The sequence below is a fragment of the Hemicordylus capensis genome, chromosome 13, assembly GCF_027244095.1.
Source record: "Hemicordylus capensis ecotype Gifberg chromosome 13, rHemCap1.1.pri, whole genome shotgun sequence".
Classification (NCBI taxonomy): Eukaryota; Metazoa; Chordata; class Lepidosauria; order Squamata; family Cordylidae; genus Hemicordylus; species Hemicordylus capensis.
Window position 1 is genome coordinate 4,379,389 of NC_069669.1, and position 19,764 is coordinate 4,399,152.

Genomic DNA, 19,764 nt, shown 5'->3' on the forward strand with positions numbered 1-19,764 from the left:
AAACTTGTTCTGCTTTTTATTAAAACTCTGCTTCTTGGGAAGCCAGGTTCTGTTTCCCGTACCATGCTCTGCAGGTTTTCTCCTCTCACACAGCATAACACACAGCCCTGTGTAGTGTGAAGCACGTTTAGTGTGGCTGTGGGCCACCTCCAGCCTCAGAGGCACGATGCCTCTCAATACCAGTTGCAGGGGAGCAACATCAGGAGAGAGGGCATGCCCTCGCCTCTTGCCTGTGGGCTCCCCAGAGGCATCTGGTGGGCCACTGTATGAAACAGGATGCTGGACTAGATAGGCCTTGGACCTGATCCAGCAGGCTTAAGAGGAGCAGAGACTGAAAGTTCCTTTTAACCAGGGTATGCACTACACTAAGCTTGTAAGCAACCACTTGCCCATGGTGAGTGAGGATTGCCTCCAGGTGACCAGGCAAGGAAGCATCTGCAAATAGGAAGAGAGTTGGCTGGTTGTGTTGGGCCATTGATGTGCTGCAAATGGGGTGTGATTGTGTGTGTGTGTGTGTGTGTGTGTGTGTGTGTGTGGGGACACACACACAGGGTAACTAGTTAGACTTCTTGTGGGCTTGCAACTTGCAGACTGATTTATTCACAAGTGTGTTCTAACTGAGCAAAGTATGTTCCCCTGCTGAGCAAAGACCCACCTTTATAAGTGGTGATTCTCCTTATTAGCAACTGGCCCTCTCCATCCCCAGCACAGCATCCCTCCAGTGGCTCTTGCTGGTGTCTATTTTATATTCCATTTTTAGATTGTGAGCCCTTTGGGGATGGAGCCATTTTCTTTGTTTATATCTATGTAAGCCGCTTTGGGAACTTTTGTTGAAAAGCGGTATATAAATATTTGTCATATTTGTATTCTAGTCTGGCTCTACTTCTGCATACAGAAGAGACTCCCACGAGGCCCCGGCGAAGGAGAGATGGTGCAGCTGGGTCATGGGAGCTTGTCATGCTTATATTTGAGCAGCTGCTGAGAATTGAAAGCCCTCTTGAACTCTTCCTTGGTTTGGGGAAGGTTTCCTTCTCACTAACAGCCCCACGATGGATTGCCAGCTCGCTTCTTGGCAGATTGCTTCACCTGGCCTCTTACCCTCCCCACGCTCTCACCCCAAACTGTGCTTTGGCACTTTTGAAAAGTTAGGAAATCGACCCATTTCTTTCTGTCTGCCGCTGTGAACTAATGGATGGCTACGTTTTATGTGCTCCCAAGGTCTTCCTAAACTAGAGATTGATTTGACTTCTTCAGAAAAGCTGTGGTTTCAAAATGTACAGTGTTTGCTCGTAGACTGAGACACCATTTCCTGTTGCTGATTTTAAAAAATAATAATAAATCATAGATTTCTCATCTCAGATTAATGATGACAGGCTAGAAATAAAGCCAAGAGTTTCCATTGAGCTTGCATTCTCCGGGGACAAAGAGGGTAGGCCTTAAATCCTCGGCAAATTATGAGTGAGTGTGGGGCGGGGGCGGGTGTCGGCACCCTTCCCACCTGCCCTTTGCAAGAGTTCAAGTTTCTGTTCCAGTTTCCCCAAAGGCGCCCTACTGCTCCTCCGTGGGCCAGACTCCTCAGTTGTGTGTTCGGGCCAGTTCAGTGCATTAAAACCAAAATACTACCATTTGCTGCTCTTCTTACATAGGAAGAAGACTCTTCTACCAAGTCAGACTCTTGGCCCATCTAGCTCAGTATTGTCTACACCAGGGTTTCTCAACCTGTGGGTCCCCAGATGTTATTGGACTTCAACTCCCATAAGCCCCAGCGGCCTTTGGTTGGGAATTATGGGAATTGAAGTCCAATTACACCTGGGGACCCACACGTTGAGAATCCCTGGTCTACACCATGCCTGCTCAACTTCGGCCCTCCTGCAGATGTTGGCCTACAACTTCCACAATCCCTGGCTATTGGCCACTACTGCTGGGGATTATTGCTGGGGATCAACTCCTGCCTGTGGGCTTCTCAGCGGCATCTGGTGGGCCACTGTGCAAAACAGGATGCTGGACTAGATGGGCCTTGGGCCTGATCCAGCAGGGCTGTTCTTATGTTCTTATTATGGGAGTTGTAGTCAAAAAAACAGCTGGGGGGCCTAAGTTGAGCCGGCCATACTGACTGGCAGTGGCTTCTCCAAGGTTTTGGCCAGGGGTCCTTCCCAGCCCTACCTGGAAAGGCTGCCAGGGATTGAATCTGGGACCAGATCATCCCCTAAGGCAGGACTGTACAGTTTTGGCCCTCCCGTGGTTGTTGAGCTGCAACTCTCACCATCCCCAGTCACAGTAGCCGGTAGTTATGAATAACGGGAGTTGTCTGAAGGGAATATCTTACAGTGTCCACATGTGTGGCTTCCCATCCAAATGCAAGCCAAGGTGGGCCCTGCTTAGCAAAGGAGACAATTCATGCCGGCTCCCACAAGGCTAGCTCTCCTCTACTTCTTTCTTAAAGCCACATGGCCTTCCAAATTTGGGCAGGGACTTCAGATCATTGGTAAAGCCTGTGCAAGAGGACCTGGATTCATTCTGGATTCAAATCCCAGTCAAAGGGATTTCTAGCTCTCAGGAAAGGCCTTTTTGCTGCCTCCAGCCCAGAGGGTTACGATACTGTGCCAGATGTACCAAGGGGTTGACTCTGCGTGTGGCAACTTCATGTGTTCTGTGTAAGGGGGTTCCTGAGCTTGGGCCCACGATGGTGTTGGACTACAGTTACATTCGTCCACAGCTGCAATGGTCTCTGGCCCTGTGGGTGATGGGTGTTGTAGTCCGACATCATCAGGGAACCCGAGCGTGGGAATGCCTGTTCTGTGCCATTGCCAGCTGAAAGGATCCCACGTTGCTTTGGAAGGAAAGGAAGCCGCTGTAGAGCCCTGCTGTTTAATCCATATTTGTGCACTTGGAACGTGTGCTAAGCTAAGGGCAAACTCCCATTCAGTAGTTCTAACCTCCTCCTCCTCCCCCCTCTGGCAGGCCTTGCAGTGACGACAACTGTAATGCATTGCATGTGTCTGCTGCTCCCCTGCCTCTTGGCAAAAAAGCTCCCACAGGAGGTCTCTTGCTTTTATGGTCAACTGCAGATGTCCGGGAGGCGTAGTAAATATTTCATGTCACAGGCTGGCTTTTGTAGCCCAGGGGTTGGGGGGTTAACAGCATCCTCCCTGTGGCGGCTCTTTATAGGGCAGAGGGAGGAATCTCCTTATCTTTGAGAATTGCATTTGGGGATAAACTGGAACTTCCGAGAGGGTTGCTTGAAGCTGGCATCCCCCTCTCCCACCACACACATACCATGACCAAGACTCAGGTAGACACAGGCATCTACAGATCCACTGGCCAACTCACCAGTGATGAATGCCCCCAGCGCTCAAGCAAGCCGGACACCCACCAATGCCCAGATCTCCTCCCCAGGGACTGTTTCCGCGGCCATTTCTGAGCAGAGAACAAAGAGCAGGGACCCTTTCTGTGCAGTAGGAGAGAAGGCCTCACTGCTTCTTACCCTCTCCATCTCCCAGGGCAAGTGACAGAAGACCCACCTCTCTCCTAAGCCCTCTGCCTGCATGCCAGAAGAGGATCTGAGGGGAGAGCGGGGATTGGTGGTGGCCACAAATAATGGCTGGCTACTGAGCAAAGCCTGAATTTGTGAATCCCTGAAGAGAGGCTGCTCTCCTGAACACAAGTGCAAGAGGGCCTGAAGACCTGCCTGTAGCACTGCCAGGCTTGCCCAGATGCCTGTTTCTCTAGCTCTGCATTAGTTAGCATAGAGACTCTGCTGTTCTGCACAGAAATGCCCTCCAGGCAGCCCTTGTTCTCCCTTATGTCAATATTTGGATTGTAAGCCTCTTGGGGCAGGGACCTCTTTTCTCTTCCTTTGTAATGTGCATGGAGAGCCAGCGTGGTGTAGTGGTTAGAGTGCTGGACTAGGGCCGGGGAGACCCAAGTTCAAATCCCCATTTAGCCATGAAACTAGCTGGGTGACTCTGGAACATTCACTTCTCTCTCAGCCTAACCTACTTCACAGGGTTGTTGTGAAAGAAAAACTCAAGTATGTAGTACACCGCTCTGGGCTCCATGGAGGAAGAGCGGGATGTAAAATGTAATAATAATAATAATTAATAATGTGTGGCAGATGTTTGTCTGTTTGTAGTTGGAAGTCCCATAATATTTTTGCATCTTCGTTTTCGACAACGTTTGCAATTTTATGGTCCCACCAATTTTTGGCTACAGGTAGCTTGTATTTTTTGCAGATGTTCCAGTGTATCATCCCTGCTATCTTGTCATACCTTTGTTTGTAGTCAGTCTGTGCGATCTTTTTACAACAGCTGATTAGGTGGTCCACGGTTTCATCTGCTTCTTTACAAAGGCGGCACTTGATGTTTGCTGTTGACATTTCTACTTTTGCTCTTATTACATTTGTTCTTAGTGCCTATTCTTGTGCAGCCAGTATTAAACCCTCAGTTTCTTTCTTCAAGTTGCCACTCTTAAGCCATTGCCAGGTCTTGGTGATGTTTGATTTTCCACTTATATTGTGCAAATATTGACCATGCAGTGGCTTATTTTCCCATTTTTCTGCACGGTTCTTGGCTTGTTCTTTCTTATGGGCCTGCTTCGGTTCATTGGTGTTTAATAGTTTCTGGTTCTTGACCATTTTAAGTGCATCTTCTTTACTGTCCTTTATATATTCTGCAAGGCCTCTTTTCTGCTCCTCTACTGTTTGATGGACTTGCAGCATTCCAACTCTCCTGATGTATTCACTTCCCATTTTTCTTTTAACTTCAGTGTGTGCGATGTTATCAGCCTGGAGAATGTCCAAGTATTTGTAAGGTTCTTTCTCTTCCAGGGTCTTGATCTTGCTTCCATTGGGCAGTTCTATTCCTTCTGTTTTTCCTATTTTTCCTCTGTTCATTATTAATGCAGCACACCTGTCTAGCAAACCCCATTGCTATATCGCTCCTGAATATACGGACAGTGTTTAGCAGTGATTCGATTTCTGACTGGGACTTTCCATACAACTTCAGATCGTCCATGTAGAGGAGATGGTTTGTTTTACTTGATGTTTTAGATGTTTGGTATCCGAGGCCTGTTTTGTTTAGTATTTGTGGAAGTGGGGTCATGGTGATTACAAACAACAGAGGGGATAGTGAGTCCCCTTGTGAGGCCTTCTTGTAGTCAATCCATGCAACACTTAGATTTGTTTTTCTTCTCTTGCAATTTTCTAAAATCATTTTGTCAATCAGCAGCTGGTCTTTTGTGCCTCTGGTGTTCGGGCAATTTCCTTTCTGTTCAACTGGAAGCTGTTTGTTAGTTTATAAGTGTTGCATTACTTCATCTGCTATTATTCCAGTTAATAATTTGAACATGGTTGGCAGGCAGGTTATCGGTCTATAATTACTTGGAGCTGCACCTTTTGCTGGGTCTTTCATTATGAGATGAGTTTTCCCAGTTGTTAGCCACTGTTCAATATCACCTCCTTGCAAAATGTGATTGAACTGTTTTGATAGTTGTCAAAGGTCTTTACGAAGGCTTGTGTGTCTCCCCCATGCTTCATCAATGAATAAGCAGTGACTTAGACCTGTGTCACTCTTCTGCTTCATGCTGCACCGGAGCTGCCTCATTTCCTGCGAACTGGTCTGGTGTGGTTTGGCCGGAATCCAAAGGAGCCTGCCGCCAGGTCCTGTATTCTGTGAATGGCAGGTCCCCTAGGCCACACGGCGTGCCGCTTTTGAGAGGGGAGGAGTGTCTGAATGCCTGAAGTGCCCTCTCTTCTCATCCGGCAAATGCCAAAAGGCAGGGGGCGCATCTTGTCATGACTTCTGTGCCTTGCCAAATGGCTGGATTGTTCTTTAGTTTTCACGTCTTGTCATTCAGAGGCTCTTCATCGGGGCATGGCTGGAGCGGAAGGCAGCCCCCTCTTCCTGCTTCAGCGTCTGCGCTGGTCCTTGAGGACCTTCCACTTGCTTTGGCATGCCAGCCTGGCTGCCAGCATGTAATGCTTTCCGATGCTTTACCAATACTCTTGAGAGAGCCCTGCCTTTCCTATGAATACATTCAACCGAAGACCCTTCAAGTTGATCTAGGACAGGGGCAGGCCGCCCTGGCTCTCCAGCAGTCGCTGAACTACAACTCCCATCATCCTTGCTGCAGTTTATTGTGGCTGGGGGTGCTGGGAGTTGTAGTTCAGCAATATCTGGAGAGTTGAGGTTGCCTTCCCCCTGACCTAGCAGCTGTTGCTGACCACGTCGCCTGGGTATCAGGATGATGGAAGGCACGTAGAAGGGGCGTTCTCATCCCTGGAGCTTCTCCCCCTCGTGGGACTTGCTAAATACATGGTCTTTCCGGATGCTAAATCCAGAACTAGCTGCATGGGGATGCGGGTAGGCAAAAAGCAGGCTGAGCATATATTTGATTTTCCTGGGCTCTACTGCAGTGGTGGGGCTGCTTCTGAAAACAGCTTGCATGGCATTCTCCCCCATGATCCCTTGTGGTGCAAAAATGTATGTGGTGCTGCTGTGCTTGACTGCAGAAGCAGGGTTAGGGGAGGGAAACCAGGGCTCAGTGGCTCTGTAGCAGAGTCCCTGCTTTGCACACACAGAGTCCTGGTTCAATCCCCAACGCTTAAAAAAATAAATAAAAGTAAATCACACATTCATGTGACAAGACAGATTGACACCACTGAGCGTTTTAACAGACATGAGAAAGAAATTAAAGCGCTGGCAAGTGCCAGGGCCGCAGCTCAGAGGCAGAGCATCCGGCTTGCAGGCGGAAGGTCCTGTCCCTGGCAGCCTCTCCAGGCAGGGCGGGGAGAAGACTCCTGCCTGGGAGAGCTGCTGCCAGTCCAAACTGGCAGTCCTGAGTTAGATGGACCCGGAGTCTGACTCAGAATACGGCGGCTTCCTGTGTTCCTAAGTGACGGCAAATGTTCAACCAGGGTTCTCAAAGCGCTTTACATAGAAATAATAATAATAATACATCAATAAGATGGCTCCCTTTCCCCAAAGGGCTCACAGTCTAAAAAGAAATGCAAGGCAGACACCAGCGACAGCCACAGGAGGGATGCTGTGCTGGGGATGGAGAGGGCCGGTTGCTCTCCAACGAGAAACACCACTTTTTAAAAGTGCCTCTTTGCTCAGTTAGAAGAGGGTAAGGGTAATCCTGGCCTTCCAATGCCTTTGGGTGGGAGGGACTGCTTCACTGGTGGAAGGTCCCCACTTCGGTCCCTGGCAGCATCTCCAGGCAGGGCTGGGAAAGACCCCTCCCTGCCTGCAGCGCTGGAGAGCCGCTGCCAGTCAGTGTCAACAGTGACGGAGCTGGATGGGTCTGACTCAGTAGGCAGCAGGCAGTGGTGCCATATGCTGATAGGCTTCCCATTCCTCCCTGATCCCTGGAAGAGTTGTTTAGCGGCCCACGAGTTCTTGAGATGCTGGAATGTGCAAGTCCTGGCTCATGCCTTGGTTGCACACGGTTCTGGGAAAATGGACTCCTCATGATTACCAAAGGGTGCTGTGGGGAGAATCCCTGGAACCAGTTTCCCGTGCAGTGACTGTAAACAATGGAGGAAGTTTCTCTGAATCACTCGGATGTGAGTTAAACAGTATGTACTTTGCAGTGGACACTTAAAACAAAAAAATGGTCTCGTCTTCTGGAAATCAAAACACCACCTCCATAATCGCAAGGCTTGAGCAATGAGAAGGGTGATTCCCAGATGGCTTGGTCTCGGCTTTCTTCGGGGGAGGCCGTTTGGGCTTTTCGGGGTCCCCAGAACCAGCATGGTCATAACCAGGGTGCTGTATACTCTCTGCTGAGGGTAGGGATTAGAACTGTGCACCAAGAAGAGCTGGATTTGAAGAGGGTGAATTGAGCAGATTGTCCGGTCTTGCAAATTTCCCATTTTTGCTCGTGGTGAGGAGGGGCATGAAGTGATACCAGCCGGCTGCTCGAGCACGTCCAAGCATACCTACGCTGCCCTCATAAGGGTTAGAAACCCGCTTTCTTTTTCAAATGAAAACTGCGATTCTCAGGAACCAGAGTCCTGTGCTCGATATTGTGGTCTGGCTGAGGGTTTTTTTTTTTCTGCAATTCCACAGAACTGTGTGCATGCAAAACCTCCTCTGACTAGGCAAGGCCGCTTTGTTTCATAAGCTTGGAAAGACCTTTGACAACTGATCTCCTGTATTCAGCAGCAGATGAATAGGCCGTGGGTGGTGGGAGATCACCACAAGACCAGCTCTCCTCCCCAAGTCTTCCCCATCCCTGCTTCTCCTTCTCCATATTTCACTGGAGATGCTGAGAACTGAACCTGTGGCTTCCTCCCCATCTAGCCTGTCCTCTGCCTCTGAGCAATATGAAGCTGCCATGCTGAGGCAGCCTTGGGGTCTTGTCTCTTCTGGCTGGCAGTGGCTCTCCACGGTCTCTGGCACAGAAGAAATGCTGCCAAATGAGCAAAGAGGCACCTTTTAAAGTGATTGTCTTGTGTTTAGCAGGGGGGGAGCAACTGGCCCTATCCACCCCCAGCACAGCATTCCTCCCGTGGCTGTTGCTGGTGTCTCCCTTGGGTTCCTTTTTAGATTGTGAGCCCTTTAGGGACTCAGGAGACTGCTTCTGAGAACTTTGGTTGAGAGCAGTATATAAATAAGACGACAGAGTGGCAATGCTGTATGCATTCTCCTTTACTCCAGACAAGCTATTAAGACCGCTTTAATGTGTAGGTAAAATAGAGCGTGGAGAACGATGTTTTAACATTGAAACGTGTTTGCTTGAGTTTGGCAAGATCTTTAAGTTGTTTTGCCTACTCATTTAAGTGGTCTTAAGCTCTCGTCTGGAGCGTATAAAGAGTTGTCATTGTCGGTCCCTGTCTCGGCACCTGCTAAGCTGATCCTTTTTAACTGGAGGTGCTGGGGACCTCCTCTTGCCTCCTCAAATCCTCCCCCCACCCGTGCCCCCTGCCCCCCCCCCACTGAGGCGTACCCTCCATTCTGCCGCCAGAAAAGCTCCTCCAGCAGGCTTTGTTCCCTGTAGGATGCTGGGTGTTTGCAGTGGCCCACCCTTTTGCTTAATGGAACGGGTTATCTTAGTGGCGGCAGTCTTGGCCTGGTGCTGCTGTGTCCTTGCATGCCCTTCTGTCTGCTACCTGGCTGGCTGGGAGAGGCTCTTCTTGCCTTGCCTGCCTGCCTCCCTTCCCACGTATGTTTTATGCCGCCCCAAACTTCCATCTCTGGGCGGTTTGCAACAGACGACGACTCACTGACAAGCAGTAGTTGCCCCCATAGAATCTGCTGAATCATGGCATCCCCAGGAATTGGGGTGACTCAGGGGGTGACTCTGAGCCACAGTCAGTCCTCACGGAAATGATGAGCTGAAATGGTTCAGGGTGTCTTGATGACTACACTACACTCACTGCCTTTGCCATTGTTCTCCTGACACACATTTCGACATATCTTTGCCAAGTGCGTACAAAGGTGGTGAACTTGGGTGCGCCCATCCAGATCTACCCTCCGCCACAAACTCACCGAGTGGCCTGTGGCATATTTCTCAACCCCAGCCCTTCTCACTCCCATCCCGCGGGCCTGTCTTGGGGGCTGCTGTGAGGATTATTGGGAGGAGATACGCGAAGCACTTGGAGCACTGGAAATGCACTATATAACTGGTAATATTTCCCTTTTTAAAAAAATCAGTACATGCTTTGATTAGCTTGTTTTTTAAAGGGCCGCTTCACACATTTGCTTTTTTAAGGCATACACTGAAAGTGCGTCAGGTATGTATTTTTAAAAACACAAAAGTGTTCCGGCTCACAGCACTCGGGTTGTGGTTCCATCCCGTGTGGGAAGACGCTTGCATTTTCCGTCCGCTTCCCTCTTTGAGGATGTCTGTCGTCTCCTCCTCCTCCAGGTTTTGCTGTCGCCCAGTGCATCAACCAGCCCAACCCCTTGCCGCTCTCGTCGCCGTCCCCTTCGTCCAGCGGGAGCACTGGGCACTGTGATTCGGCAGCCGCCAGCTCCACCTCCACTCCTTCTGTGGTGCAGAGTCCGTCAGGTATGAAGCCTTTGCTTTCGGCCCCCGCGGCTGTTTGTTTCATCGCCGCCTGGATGTTACCGTAAGCTGAGGGGGCTTTTTCCTCTTACAGGTGCTTTATCGCAACTTCACGGAACAGCAGCCCTAGAATGGGTTGCCGTTCAGGGGAACTTATTGGCATTCGTACAGAGCTGGGGGAACCAGTGACTTGAGTTGTTCTCCTCCTCCAGTTGTGGTTTCCTCTCTACAGTTCACCTGTTTGCAGGATGAGCTGTGAGCTAGCGATTTCCAATGCCGACAGGTGCAATTCTGCCATTCGCCAGTCTAAAGTGTTCTTGCGCTTAATTCCTTTACCAGCTGGGACTCAGGCCAGCATAGACTCCTCCTTTCCCATGAGTTCTACATATGGTGGGGCTGGCTGGCTGTGGTTACTCTGCACATGCTCAGATGCATTGTGTGTACTGTTTCACATGTTTTCTGGCAACGGAGATGTGTATCTATCTTTACATTTATATCCTGCTCTTCCTCCAGGGAGCCTATAGCGGTGTGCATAGTTAGGTTTATCCTCCCAACATCCCTGTGAGGTAGGTTAGTCTGAGAGAGATACATGACTGGCCCAGGGTCACCCAGTGAGTTTCATGGCTGAATGGGGATTTGAACTCAGGTCTCCCTGGTCCTCGTCTAATACTCTAACCAAATTGGTTTGGTTCAGCCTTTAAGCCCTGCAGCTGCAAGAGGGTGAACAAAATGTTCAAAAATATTTATTGTGCCAAGAAAGATGCTGACCTTGGACATCTTTGTAGGACTGGGGTGAGCAAACGGCCCTCCAGATGATGGTTGCACCTCAGCTCCCATCATCCCTAGCCACAATTTGTGGCTGGGAATGATCAGATCAGAATCCCTTTTTACGGCCAGTGACCAGCTTAATAATACAGAATAACGTATTTAAAACAAGATTGTCTGTTTTCATTTAACATATTTTAATACTGCTGGATGTGTGCATCTCTATTTTAATGCCGCCTGATATGTACATCTCTTTCTATAAAACAATATAAAAAGTAAAAGCAGATTAAAAATCCATAACATACAAAACACTCATAAAACATGTTAAAATAAATTATTAAAAATTAATTCCAGTGACATGCCCACGAGAACAGGTGTGTGAGGGACTTCCTGAAAACAAACAGAGGAGGAGATGCTCTTCTTTCTACAGGGAGCATATTCCAAAGCTCCAGGGCAGCCACAGAGAAAGCCCGGTCCTGGGTCGCCACCAGACGAGTCAACAGCAACCATAACCACAGACCTTAGATAATATTATTATGTAATATTAATATTACATAAGCTAATATTCATAAGATAAAACTACTAATACGTTATCCCCTACAGATTATAATATAAGTTACAAATAACTTTCCGTCATTTATAGGCAGCAGCACAAAACTTAGCAACTTTATGAGTAACTCCTGATTATTGATCCGACAATAACAAAGAAACATAACATTCATCTGAATGCCCCAGAAATTTTTATAATGAGGGAAGTAGCAGTTGGCTTTGCAAGTCATGGGAGAATGGACAATGTCGTAATACATGATCAAGGATTTCCACAGCTTGTTCTTGCAAGGACACATGCACTCGCTATATGGATTATGCCAAACCTTCCTTCCAGAACCGCTGGTGACAAAGCATCAAGTCTCACCAGCAAAAAAGCTCTTCTGTGGGTCGCGATTGAAAGGGATGAAAGATACTCTGCTGGCCTGACATTCTGACTCTGTCTCCAAATTCTGAAATGGTTGGACACTATAGCTAGCTCATTCTGGCAGTCAGTATCAGTCAGGTGCTGTTCAAGTATTACTTTTGTTTGCTCAGACCTGCTGCTGATCAAAAAGACTGGCACTAAACCATGCAACTAAGTTGCTTGTGTAATGGTTGCTTCCAACTAGTGCGAAACTCATCATTCAGTGTTAAAGGTGCTAATCCTAAATGGAAAATTTATAGCTTAAGCCAGTCATTACAGATGGAAATCCACAATCTGGTTTTGGTTTGGGATCAAAACCATTGGCAGGATCCAGCCTCTGGTCTTCCCCTCTGCTGCACCATAGCAACGTTTGCCCTTTGCCTTCTGTTAACTGTTTAATAGGCCTTGGAAGACGCAGCTGCTTTTGTCTGGGAAGCGAGGAAAGTCCCCGAAAGGCATGGATATCATTGACTGAAAATTTACGAGGGGTTTTTTACCAGCACTTTCATTTGGACCAAAGTACATTCCCTGAACTTCTGTCACCATCACTGCAGTCCATAACCTGACAATTGCGGGGCTGTGCTTTTTGGCCTCTGGCACTGGGGGGGAGGAGGTCGCTCAGTTAGCGGAATTGCTTCAGTTGTGGAAGCCATTCTACCCCCCAACCCTTGCTCATAGAAGCAACAAGACCCAGCCTCTGTGTGACTCGTCCCGGTTCCTACCCTGGCTGGCTCTCCAGGGCCAGAAGCAGAGAGTGAGAGGGCAGTCGGGGAGGGCCAGCACCCCTCTCCTTGCCTGCTGCTTCTCTGCATTGCTTTATGCCCACCCAGCAGGGCCCACTTTCCCACATATGGGTGGTGCCATCATCCCACCTGATTAGACTCCCCATCATTCCTAGCTATGGCGAGCATCACCTCTTGAAGGCCCAGCCTTTCCACTCTTTGTACTTGTGTCTGTACACATGTGCTCCTGAGCACTAGGTAGGGATCCCAAGAGCTACCTCAAGCTTCCAAACGTCCTCCTGTCTCAGCTTCAAAAGGAGATCTGTCATGTAGCATAGCTGGGAGCAGCTGAGAGAACAGGCGTGGGGAGGGCTGCTGTTTGAGAAGCACACCTTGTTGGGATCTCCCTACATTGCATTGGATCTGAGCCTTCGCCTTCTGTCATGGACGCATGTCATTGATCTCTCTCTGTCCTCTTTCCCTTCATGGCTGAACACCACATGTAGGTCTGTCTGTAGCTCATTAGAATTGGCTATTTTTAATGTCTGTCAAACACTTGTGAGCACTGTAAGATATTCCCTTCAAGGGATGGGGCCACTCTGGGAAAAGCATCTGCATATTTGCATGCAGAAGGTTCCACGTTCCCTCCCTGGCAGCATCTCCAAGATAGGGCTGAAACCTTGGAGAAACCACTGCCAGTCTGGGTAGAGCATACTGAGCAAGATGGACCAGTGGTCTGACTCGGTATGTGGCAGCTGCCTATGTTCCTAGCAAACCAGAATGCACAGTGCTTTTCCTTCCATCAACATTTATGTTTTCAGAACTTCTTGTATGTGCTGAAATCTGTTGTTTCTCCCCACCCAGCCCTCCCTCTTGTGGTTCTGTTGGATCCTTTGGGAAGGGGAAGGAGGACCGCAGCACTTTGACCGGGATCCAAGTGCCATATATCAGGCACCCTATCTTAACAGGGGCAGATTTATCTGGCGGAATAATTGATTGCCTGCTCTGGGGAGACGGAGCATGCCTGAACAATTTATTGCCCTTAAGTAGGGTGGAATATTGCTAACCAACCAGAAATCTGTAAAAGATTGCTCCTGCTTCGTTTTTAAGTGGGTTGTCAAGCGAGGCCCTTCTGTCTCACGGGTGTCATCCACACACGTCTGGCAGCCCAGCCAAGTCACCCTGAGCTGCTCCCGAAGAAGGGGATGCGCTCAGCACCGGAGAGGACGGAAGTCTTCAGAGAGAGCAGCCGCCCTGTGAACATGTCTCTGGCGGCGGCGGCGGCGGCGGCTGTTACTTGAACATGTTCCCCTACCTGTTTCCTTTCTGTCGCTGCCCACCCTTCCCCCCTCCCCTGTTTAAGGCTTCATGTGATCTATCACTGTGTTTTCCTCTAGTAAGGCCTGGCAGGAAAGGACGGCGGCGGGTGTTTAGTCTCTCGGAGGCTGACAGCCATGGCGGACAGTGGGTTTAGGCCTTCCAGCAGCACCTGCAGCAGCAGCCCTTGCAAACCCCCTCCAGGCAGGTTTCTCCGCGTGTCTGTGTGTGTTTCTGTGTCCTCCTCCTTCCTCTTCCTCCTCCTCCTCCACCCTGCATGCCCACAGCATGAACAGAGCATTGCTGCAATCCTCTTCTGTGTGCCCAGAAATGGCTCAACGCCATTGGCCGGCACTGCGTCTTCATCCAGTCTGTCCCGCCCTTTCACGCCCTTCCAGCATTTCGCTTCTTGAGGGCACCTTGGATGCCCCGGTTGGCTTCTTCCACAATCATCTCCTCGTCCGTGTTGGCTGTCAGTAAAGGTCTCTGCTTGTGAGGGGTGGGGGGCGGGCGGGGGGGGCAGCCAGCCACAGGCCCCCGAACCTTTGGCAGCAGCAAGAGACAGAATTGCAGCTTGCAGCTCCAGCGAGAAAGAAGGGAATCCCTCTGCCTTTCTGCCAGGGCTTCTGGCTGTCCTGAAAAGATCAGCAACATTTTTTTCCTAGTATGGGGGCTGGGGGGAGGTTTGCTCTTTGCAGGGGTGTTAGCCATTTTTCTTCTTCTTCTTCTTCTTCTTCTTCTTCTTCTTCTTTTCTTTTGCTACATAATCTAACTACACTCTCTTTTCTTTGAGCCTGTAATAAACTTGTTTCCTTTCTGTATATTCTGCAAATCTCCCTTTCCTCTCCCATCCTGACCCAGATTGCAGCTTGCAATGGGGCGGGGGGGCGGGGCGGGGGGTGGTGAGCAGCCTCTTCTGCTGCTGGTCCTTCAAGGGAGCTGGGGCAGCCCCATTTTTCTGACGCCTTCACAGATCCCACTTGTTTCCTTGTTGCTCCACAACATGCACACAGTTTCTCCAGGATGGTACTTGGTCCAAGCGGTTGGTAGCCAGGGTTTAGTTTCTGAAAATGAAGATCATATCTCAAGTCAGACTGACTGAGCTCCGTTCTACTCACATCTTGTGCACAGAAATGGCATTGAAGACAAGCTGGCTAGGACTTAGCACTGTCTTCTTGTGGCCTTTCTTTCCTCCACTGATGTGCTGGAAAAAGTGTGTTGGAAGCTGCCAGGCTACGTCTTCCAGTTTGCCTTGTTAACGGGTGAATAGTCTGGTGTGGGCTGCCTGGATCTAGCAAACCTGCAGCTGGATTCCAAGCGTTTTGGATCCCCACACCCTGTTTCACCCAAGACTAGCAAATCATCTTTACGCCTTCCTTTTAGTCAGCACTTGGTGCTGGAAAGAGAGCCCGTTTATATGCACAGCCTGTACTCAGAGAGAAAGCTTTAGAGATCTCATGCCCAAGTCGTCTTTGCTAGTTATCCGCTACACCCGTTTGAAGGGCAAATGTTTAATTTACAACGAAAGCTGTAGTCAATAGCCTTGATAAACTGATTAATCCTTGCAACCTTGCTGGAAAGCTATGCAGAGATTTTAAAAGCTCATGAATAAGTCAAATGCCTCTGCTTGCCAGCATATCGGACAGTGGAGACTTAGCATCGTCCCAAGGGTTAGCGATTCCTGGAGTCCAAAAGAAAAACCCATTTTAAAAATGGAGGTTTGTCTTGACAGCAATTATCTGTGCCTAGAACTACTCTGTGAGCAGTGCAAGAGGGTGACTGCTGGCTAACTCCACCTCCACCTCTCCAGGGCAGGCCCCTTGGTCTCTGGCCAGCTTAGGACTCCTTGTCGCCCCAAGCCATCCTTTCGCCCCCAGGGCCCTGTGCTGGTTGCTGCCACATCTTTTGGAATGTTGCAAAGGATTCTGGGTACTGGAGCTGTGCCTGAGGCAGCTGTTGAGTGTGAGGCTGGAGCTAGCAAAGGCTCTCATGGGCCAGGCAGAAGAGGAAGCTTTTATAGCCGCCTTTGTGAGGATGGCCAGGGGCCAGCCTGTTGGGCAAACTCGCTGGTACCTGGGAACACTTCACTCCTTAGGTTTGGGGTCGCCGGATGCTGCTGGACTACCACTCCCAAGGCCATTGAGGCTGGGCATCATAGAAGAACAGCCCTGCTGGATCAGGCCCAAGGAGGCTCATCTAGTCCAGCATTCTTTTTCCCACAGTGGCCCACCAGGTGCCTCTGGGAAGCCTGCAGGCAAAAGGTGAAGAAGGCATATCTGACGTCTACCGCCTTCCCCACCCCCTGCCCAAGATTTAACATGTGGACTCAGCCACTGAGTTATTTTGTCGGATCTTGACTTCATATTGGTTAGTAAGAGCGCAGCCTGCTGGTGGGTACATCCTCCTGCCCTCCCAGCGATCAGCACTGTATAGAAGCCCCAGGCAGGGTTCGGAGTCTCCTGCACGGTCTGTCTTTCTCCTGAACTGGCACGATCGAGCATCCTGAACACTCCACCTGAACTGACTGGACTTGTTTGTCCGACTTGGCTTTTCAAGTTCATGGAAACCTCTGTTGGGTTTTTGTTCTCGGTGGCAGCCACCACCACCTGCTCATTCCCCCAAACCAGGCGTTGCTTCCTGTGTGCTTGCTGCTTGGTCTCTTACGCAGAAGAAGGACCGGCGGTGGCGGGGCCTCTCCTCTGTGGGGTGTCGGTTCTCACTTCAGCCAATGAGAGAGTCAGCAGCCGCTCCTCATGAAGTGCTGAGTCTCTTTCCAGAGATCTGTGGCTGCCGACCCACTTCTCCCAAACAACCACCCCAAAGCTTCACTCCTGAAAGGAATCTGACTTTTCCTGTTGAGGCGATTAGCGTTGTTGGCTTGTTTGAGGCAACTGCAGAATTAAAGGGTCAGTCTTTGGACAAAGAGACCTTGAAAGTGAAGCTGGCTCGCAAGCTAACTTGGGTCTACCTCGAAATTCCCTAATATAGGGAAAGGTGCGAGGCTGATCCCCTTTCAATTTGTTTGGCAGCTGTTGAATCTGGGGGCAGCCATCCCACTGCCTGCTAAGTGACCAGTCCCCAATATGCTAACAAATAGGGAGCCTATGATCCTGTGAGACTCCTGAACATGTTACGAGTGGGAGCTACAAGCCTGTAGTCCCAAACATAAACAGAGAGGCTTCTGGGAGCTTTCAGAACAGCCCCCTCGTCTCTCTCTTCCCAACCCTCCACACATCCCAAAGTCTCTCTTCCCCCCCCCCCCCTTATTTGCTTTGCTTTTTGAAACTTCACATCACATTTTTGGTTTTATGGGATTGTCTGAAATCCTGCAGGAAGCCAGAGTTTTACTCTGCAGTTAAAAGAATGTGCAGGCCCTTCACTGCATTGCCTTGGGGGATTGTTCCGTCTGTGGGAAATCTTTGGGGGGGTGGGGGGAGGTTCCTGACTTCCAAGTTAGAGCTATTGAGCTGCTTCCTCCTGCCTGGATTATCTCCCAGGTGTGATGAGCAGAAGGTCTGCTGGGATCTGCTTGTAGATCCCTGCAAGTATTTTCAGTAGACCAACGTTTGGCTCCCAAGTGCTCCATGCAAGGGAGGAGAGCTAGTCTTGTGGCAGCAAACATAAAGTTTCCTCTTTGCTAGATGGGGTCCACCCTGGTTTGCATTTGAATGGGAGACTACACTCTAAAATATTCCCGTTAGGGGATAGGGGGGCTGTAGCTCAGTGGAAGAGCACCGGCCTGCTTGCATGCAGAAGGTTCCAAGTTCCCTCCCCGGCGCCATCTCCAAGATAAAGAGAGGTACTCCTGCCTGCAACTTTGGAGAAGCCGCTGCCAGTCTGTGTAGACAAAACTAATTAGATGGACTAATGGTCCTGCTCAGTAGAAGGCAGCTTAGTGACTAACGGTAGCGAAAAAGGCTTCTCTCTCTCTCTCTCTCTCTCTCTTTCTCTCTCTTTGTTTTTGTCTTTTTTCTTTTCTTGTTTCTTTTGCTTATGCTGATGGAAGAAAGAATGCAGGGGGGAACCAGAAGTGGCTTGGGAGGGGAAAGGGCTGTTGAGCTCGCATCTGCCCCAGTTCCTGGGCTCGAGGGGTGCTCAGGCCAGCCTGTTGGTCAATCCTACAGGTCCGTCCCCCGGCTCCATGTTGTGGTTTTGTACCCAGCTCCGGCTGCTACACCTCAAGGACGTTGTGAAAGCGAAACGTGGGAGGAGTACTTCAGCCACCGTGTGGAGGGAGGAGAGCTATGTTCCGGCTTGGCAAACCCCTTCTCCTACACACAAAAAGCAGGGAAGCTGTCCAGGCCCGTCCGCAAGGCACTCTCCTTTTAGTGGAAGAGGCGGCTGTTTTCGCACATGACGCCATTCGCTGCAGGTCGGCGTAACCGTGGTTCTGTTTTCTCTTCCCTTTGACAGATGACCAAGTAGCGGTTGAGCAGCCTCAGCCCTCCAGTCACTTGCCAGGAGCGGAGGGCTCTTCTGTGCACCTCTCCAAACCTGGCAAGAGCCTTGCCTGGAGCACAGAACTGGAGACGGCCAACTTGGCACCCAGCCTGACTCCTGCCCCGCAGCCCACCATCTCCCTCCTCTCCAACGACGGCACAGACTCCCTGAGCGTGGAGTCGCTCACGCTGGTCCCACCCGTCGACACGGACAGCATTCTCACCGTGGGCTGCAGCCCGGCCCCAGCCGTCGGGTCGGATGTTTGCACAGCCGCGGAAGGCAGCCAGCTGAGTCATTCAGCAGATGGCGACGAACCGGAACCGTGACGGAGGCCCCGGCAAACTCCCTTCGTCCACGCGAGCGGCTGCTGTGAGGACATTAAAACTGCCACACGCTGTTTGGTAACGTCCCACCAGCCTGCCGTGTCTCAGACAATACGCACTCAGCGTGTGTGTGTGTTTTTTAAGATGAGAAAAATCTCACTCACACCTAGGATTTGCATTGCACTCTGGTTTTGAAAGGGGGGAGGTAATTTTGGTGGTGGGGGGAAGTGGTGGCAGGAGAGTTGGGAGGATCTGGGTTTGCAGGGGCAGGGGCGTCTTTTTGTTTCGTTCTTGATCTTAAGCCACTATCACTGGACCACTTCTATGAATCTCGTGAGCAGCAGCAGAGCCGCCGCCATGACTGCAGTGGAGCGCAGGGAACCTGAGGACTGCCTTTCCTTTGTGTTCTCGCTCCGTCTTTTTGTACGTGGTTCTCCTCCTGCTTTGCTTGGAGAAGAGATCAGTTGGCCAGGGGACCTTGGAGGCAGTGGCATCCCCTCTAGGAGTAAACCTAGCCTCATTCAGTTTAATTCATTCTGTTCCAAGGCATGGGTGGTCTGGAAATCCCAGCTGAGTTGACCGCTTGTATTTATAGCACTGTAAACTTTAATATTCAACTTGTGTGTGTGTGTAGTCTGCGTGTAATAATTTTAACTTGAAGTTGTGCACACATCTGTTGCGGGGAGGGGGGTGCAAAAAAGGGGGGGGAATCCCACATCCCATCCCAGGTGTAACTCAAAAGGGCTTATTCAGAAGGACACATGGGGAATCTCTTGGCAGAGTTTTGTGTAAAGAATTTCAGAGGAATGTACAATATTTTAGCATATCTGATGTTGTCATTATTTTGTGGCTGGCTTGTCATTTCTACACAATGCCAGCTCTTTCTTAAGAAGGCCCCATCATGGCAACCCCTTTCTGAAGAGGTTTATTTATATTCCAATAAATTCCGCTTGCCTCCTGCCCAAAATGGCATGTTTCTGACTGCCACTTCTCCCCTCCCACACACACACCCCAGCAATCTCAGGCTAATCCAAGCAGGTGATGATGGGCTACACTCCTGGACGCTTCCAACGAAAGCAGGGAACAAGTCACACCATGCCTGGACGCTCCTAGGCATGGTGCGGCTTGTTCCCTGCTTTTATTGCTCCCTAGCATGAAAAATGTTTCATACCAACATTGATCCTGCCTTTGCCTGGGAATGCTCAGGGTAATTTGCAGGAACATCATTTTAGAA

General features: G+C 50.0%; 1 protein-coding gene across 7 annotated transcripts in view; it reads left to right on the forward strand.

Annotated features, from left to right (window-relative positions):
* CLEC16A (C-type lectin domain containing 16A) overlaps nt 1-19,497 on the forward strand; it is a 74,203-nt gene extending 54,706 nt beyond the window's left edge. For 3 of the 7 annotated variants that reach the window (XM_053276282.1, XM_053276283.1, XM_053276288.1), the window contains 3 exons: nt 9,871-10,014; nt 13,852-13,971; nt 18,181-19,497. In XM_053276282.1, the coding sequence (XP_053132257.1) occupies nt 9,871-10,014; nt 13,852-13,971; nt 18,181-18,533 (617 nt within the window). In that variant the 3' untranslated portion in view covers nt 18,534-19,497. Of the gene's footprint in view, nt 1-9,870; nt 10,015-13,847; nt 13,972-18,180 lie in introns of all 7 variants that reach the window. The other 4 variants (XM_053276284.1, XM_053276285.1, XM_053276287.1 and 1 more) reach the window with 3 other exon arrangements.
* Nucleotides 19,498-19,764: the final 267 nt, after the last annotated feature.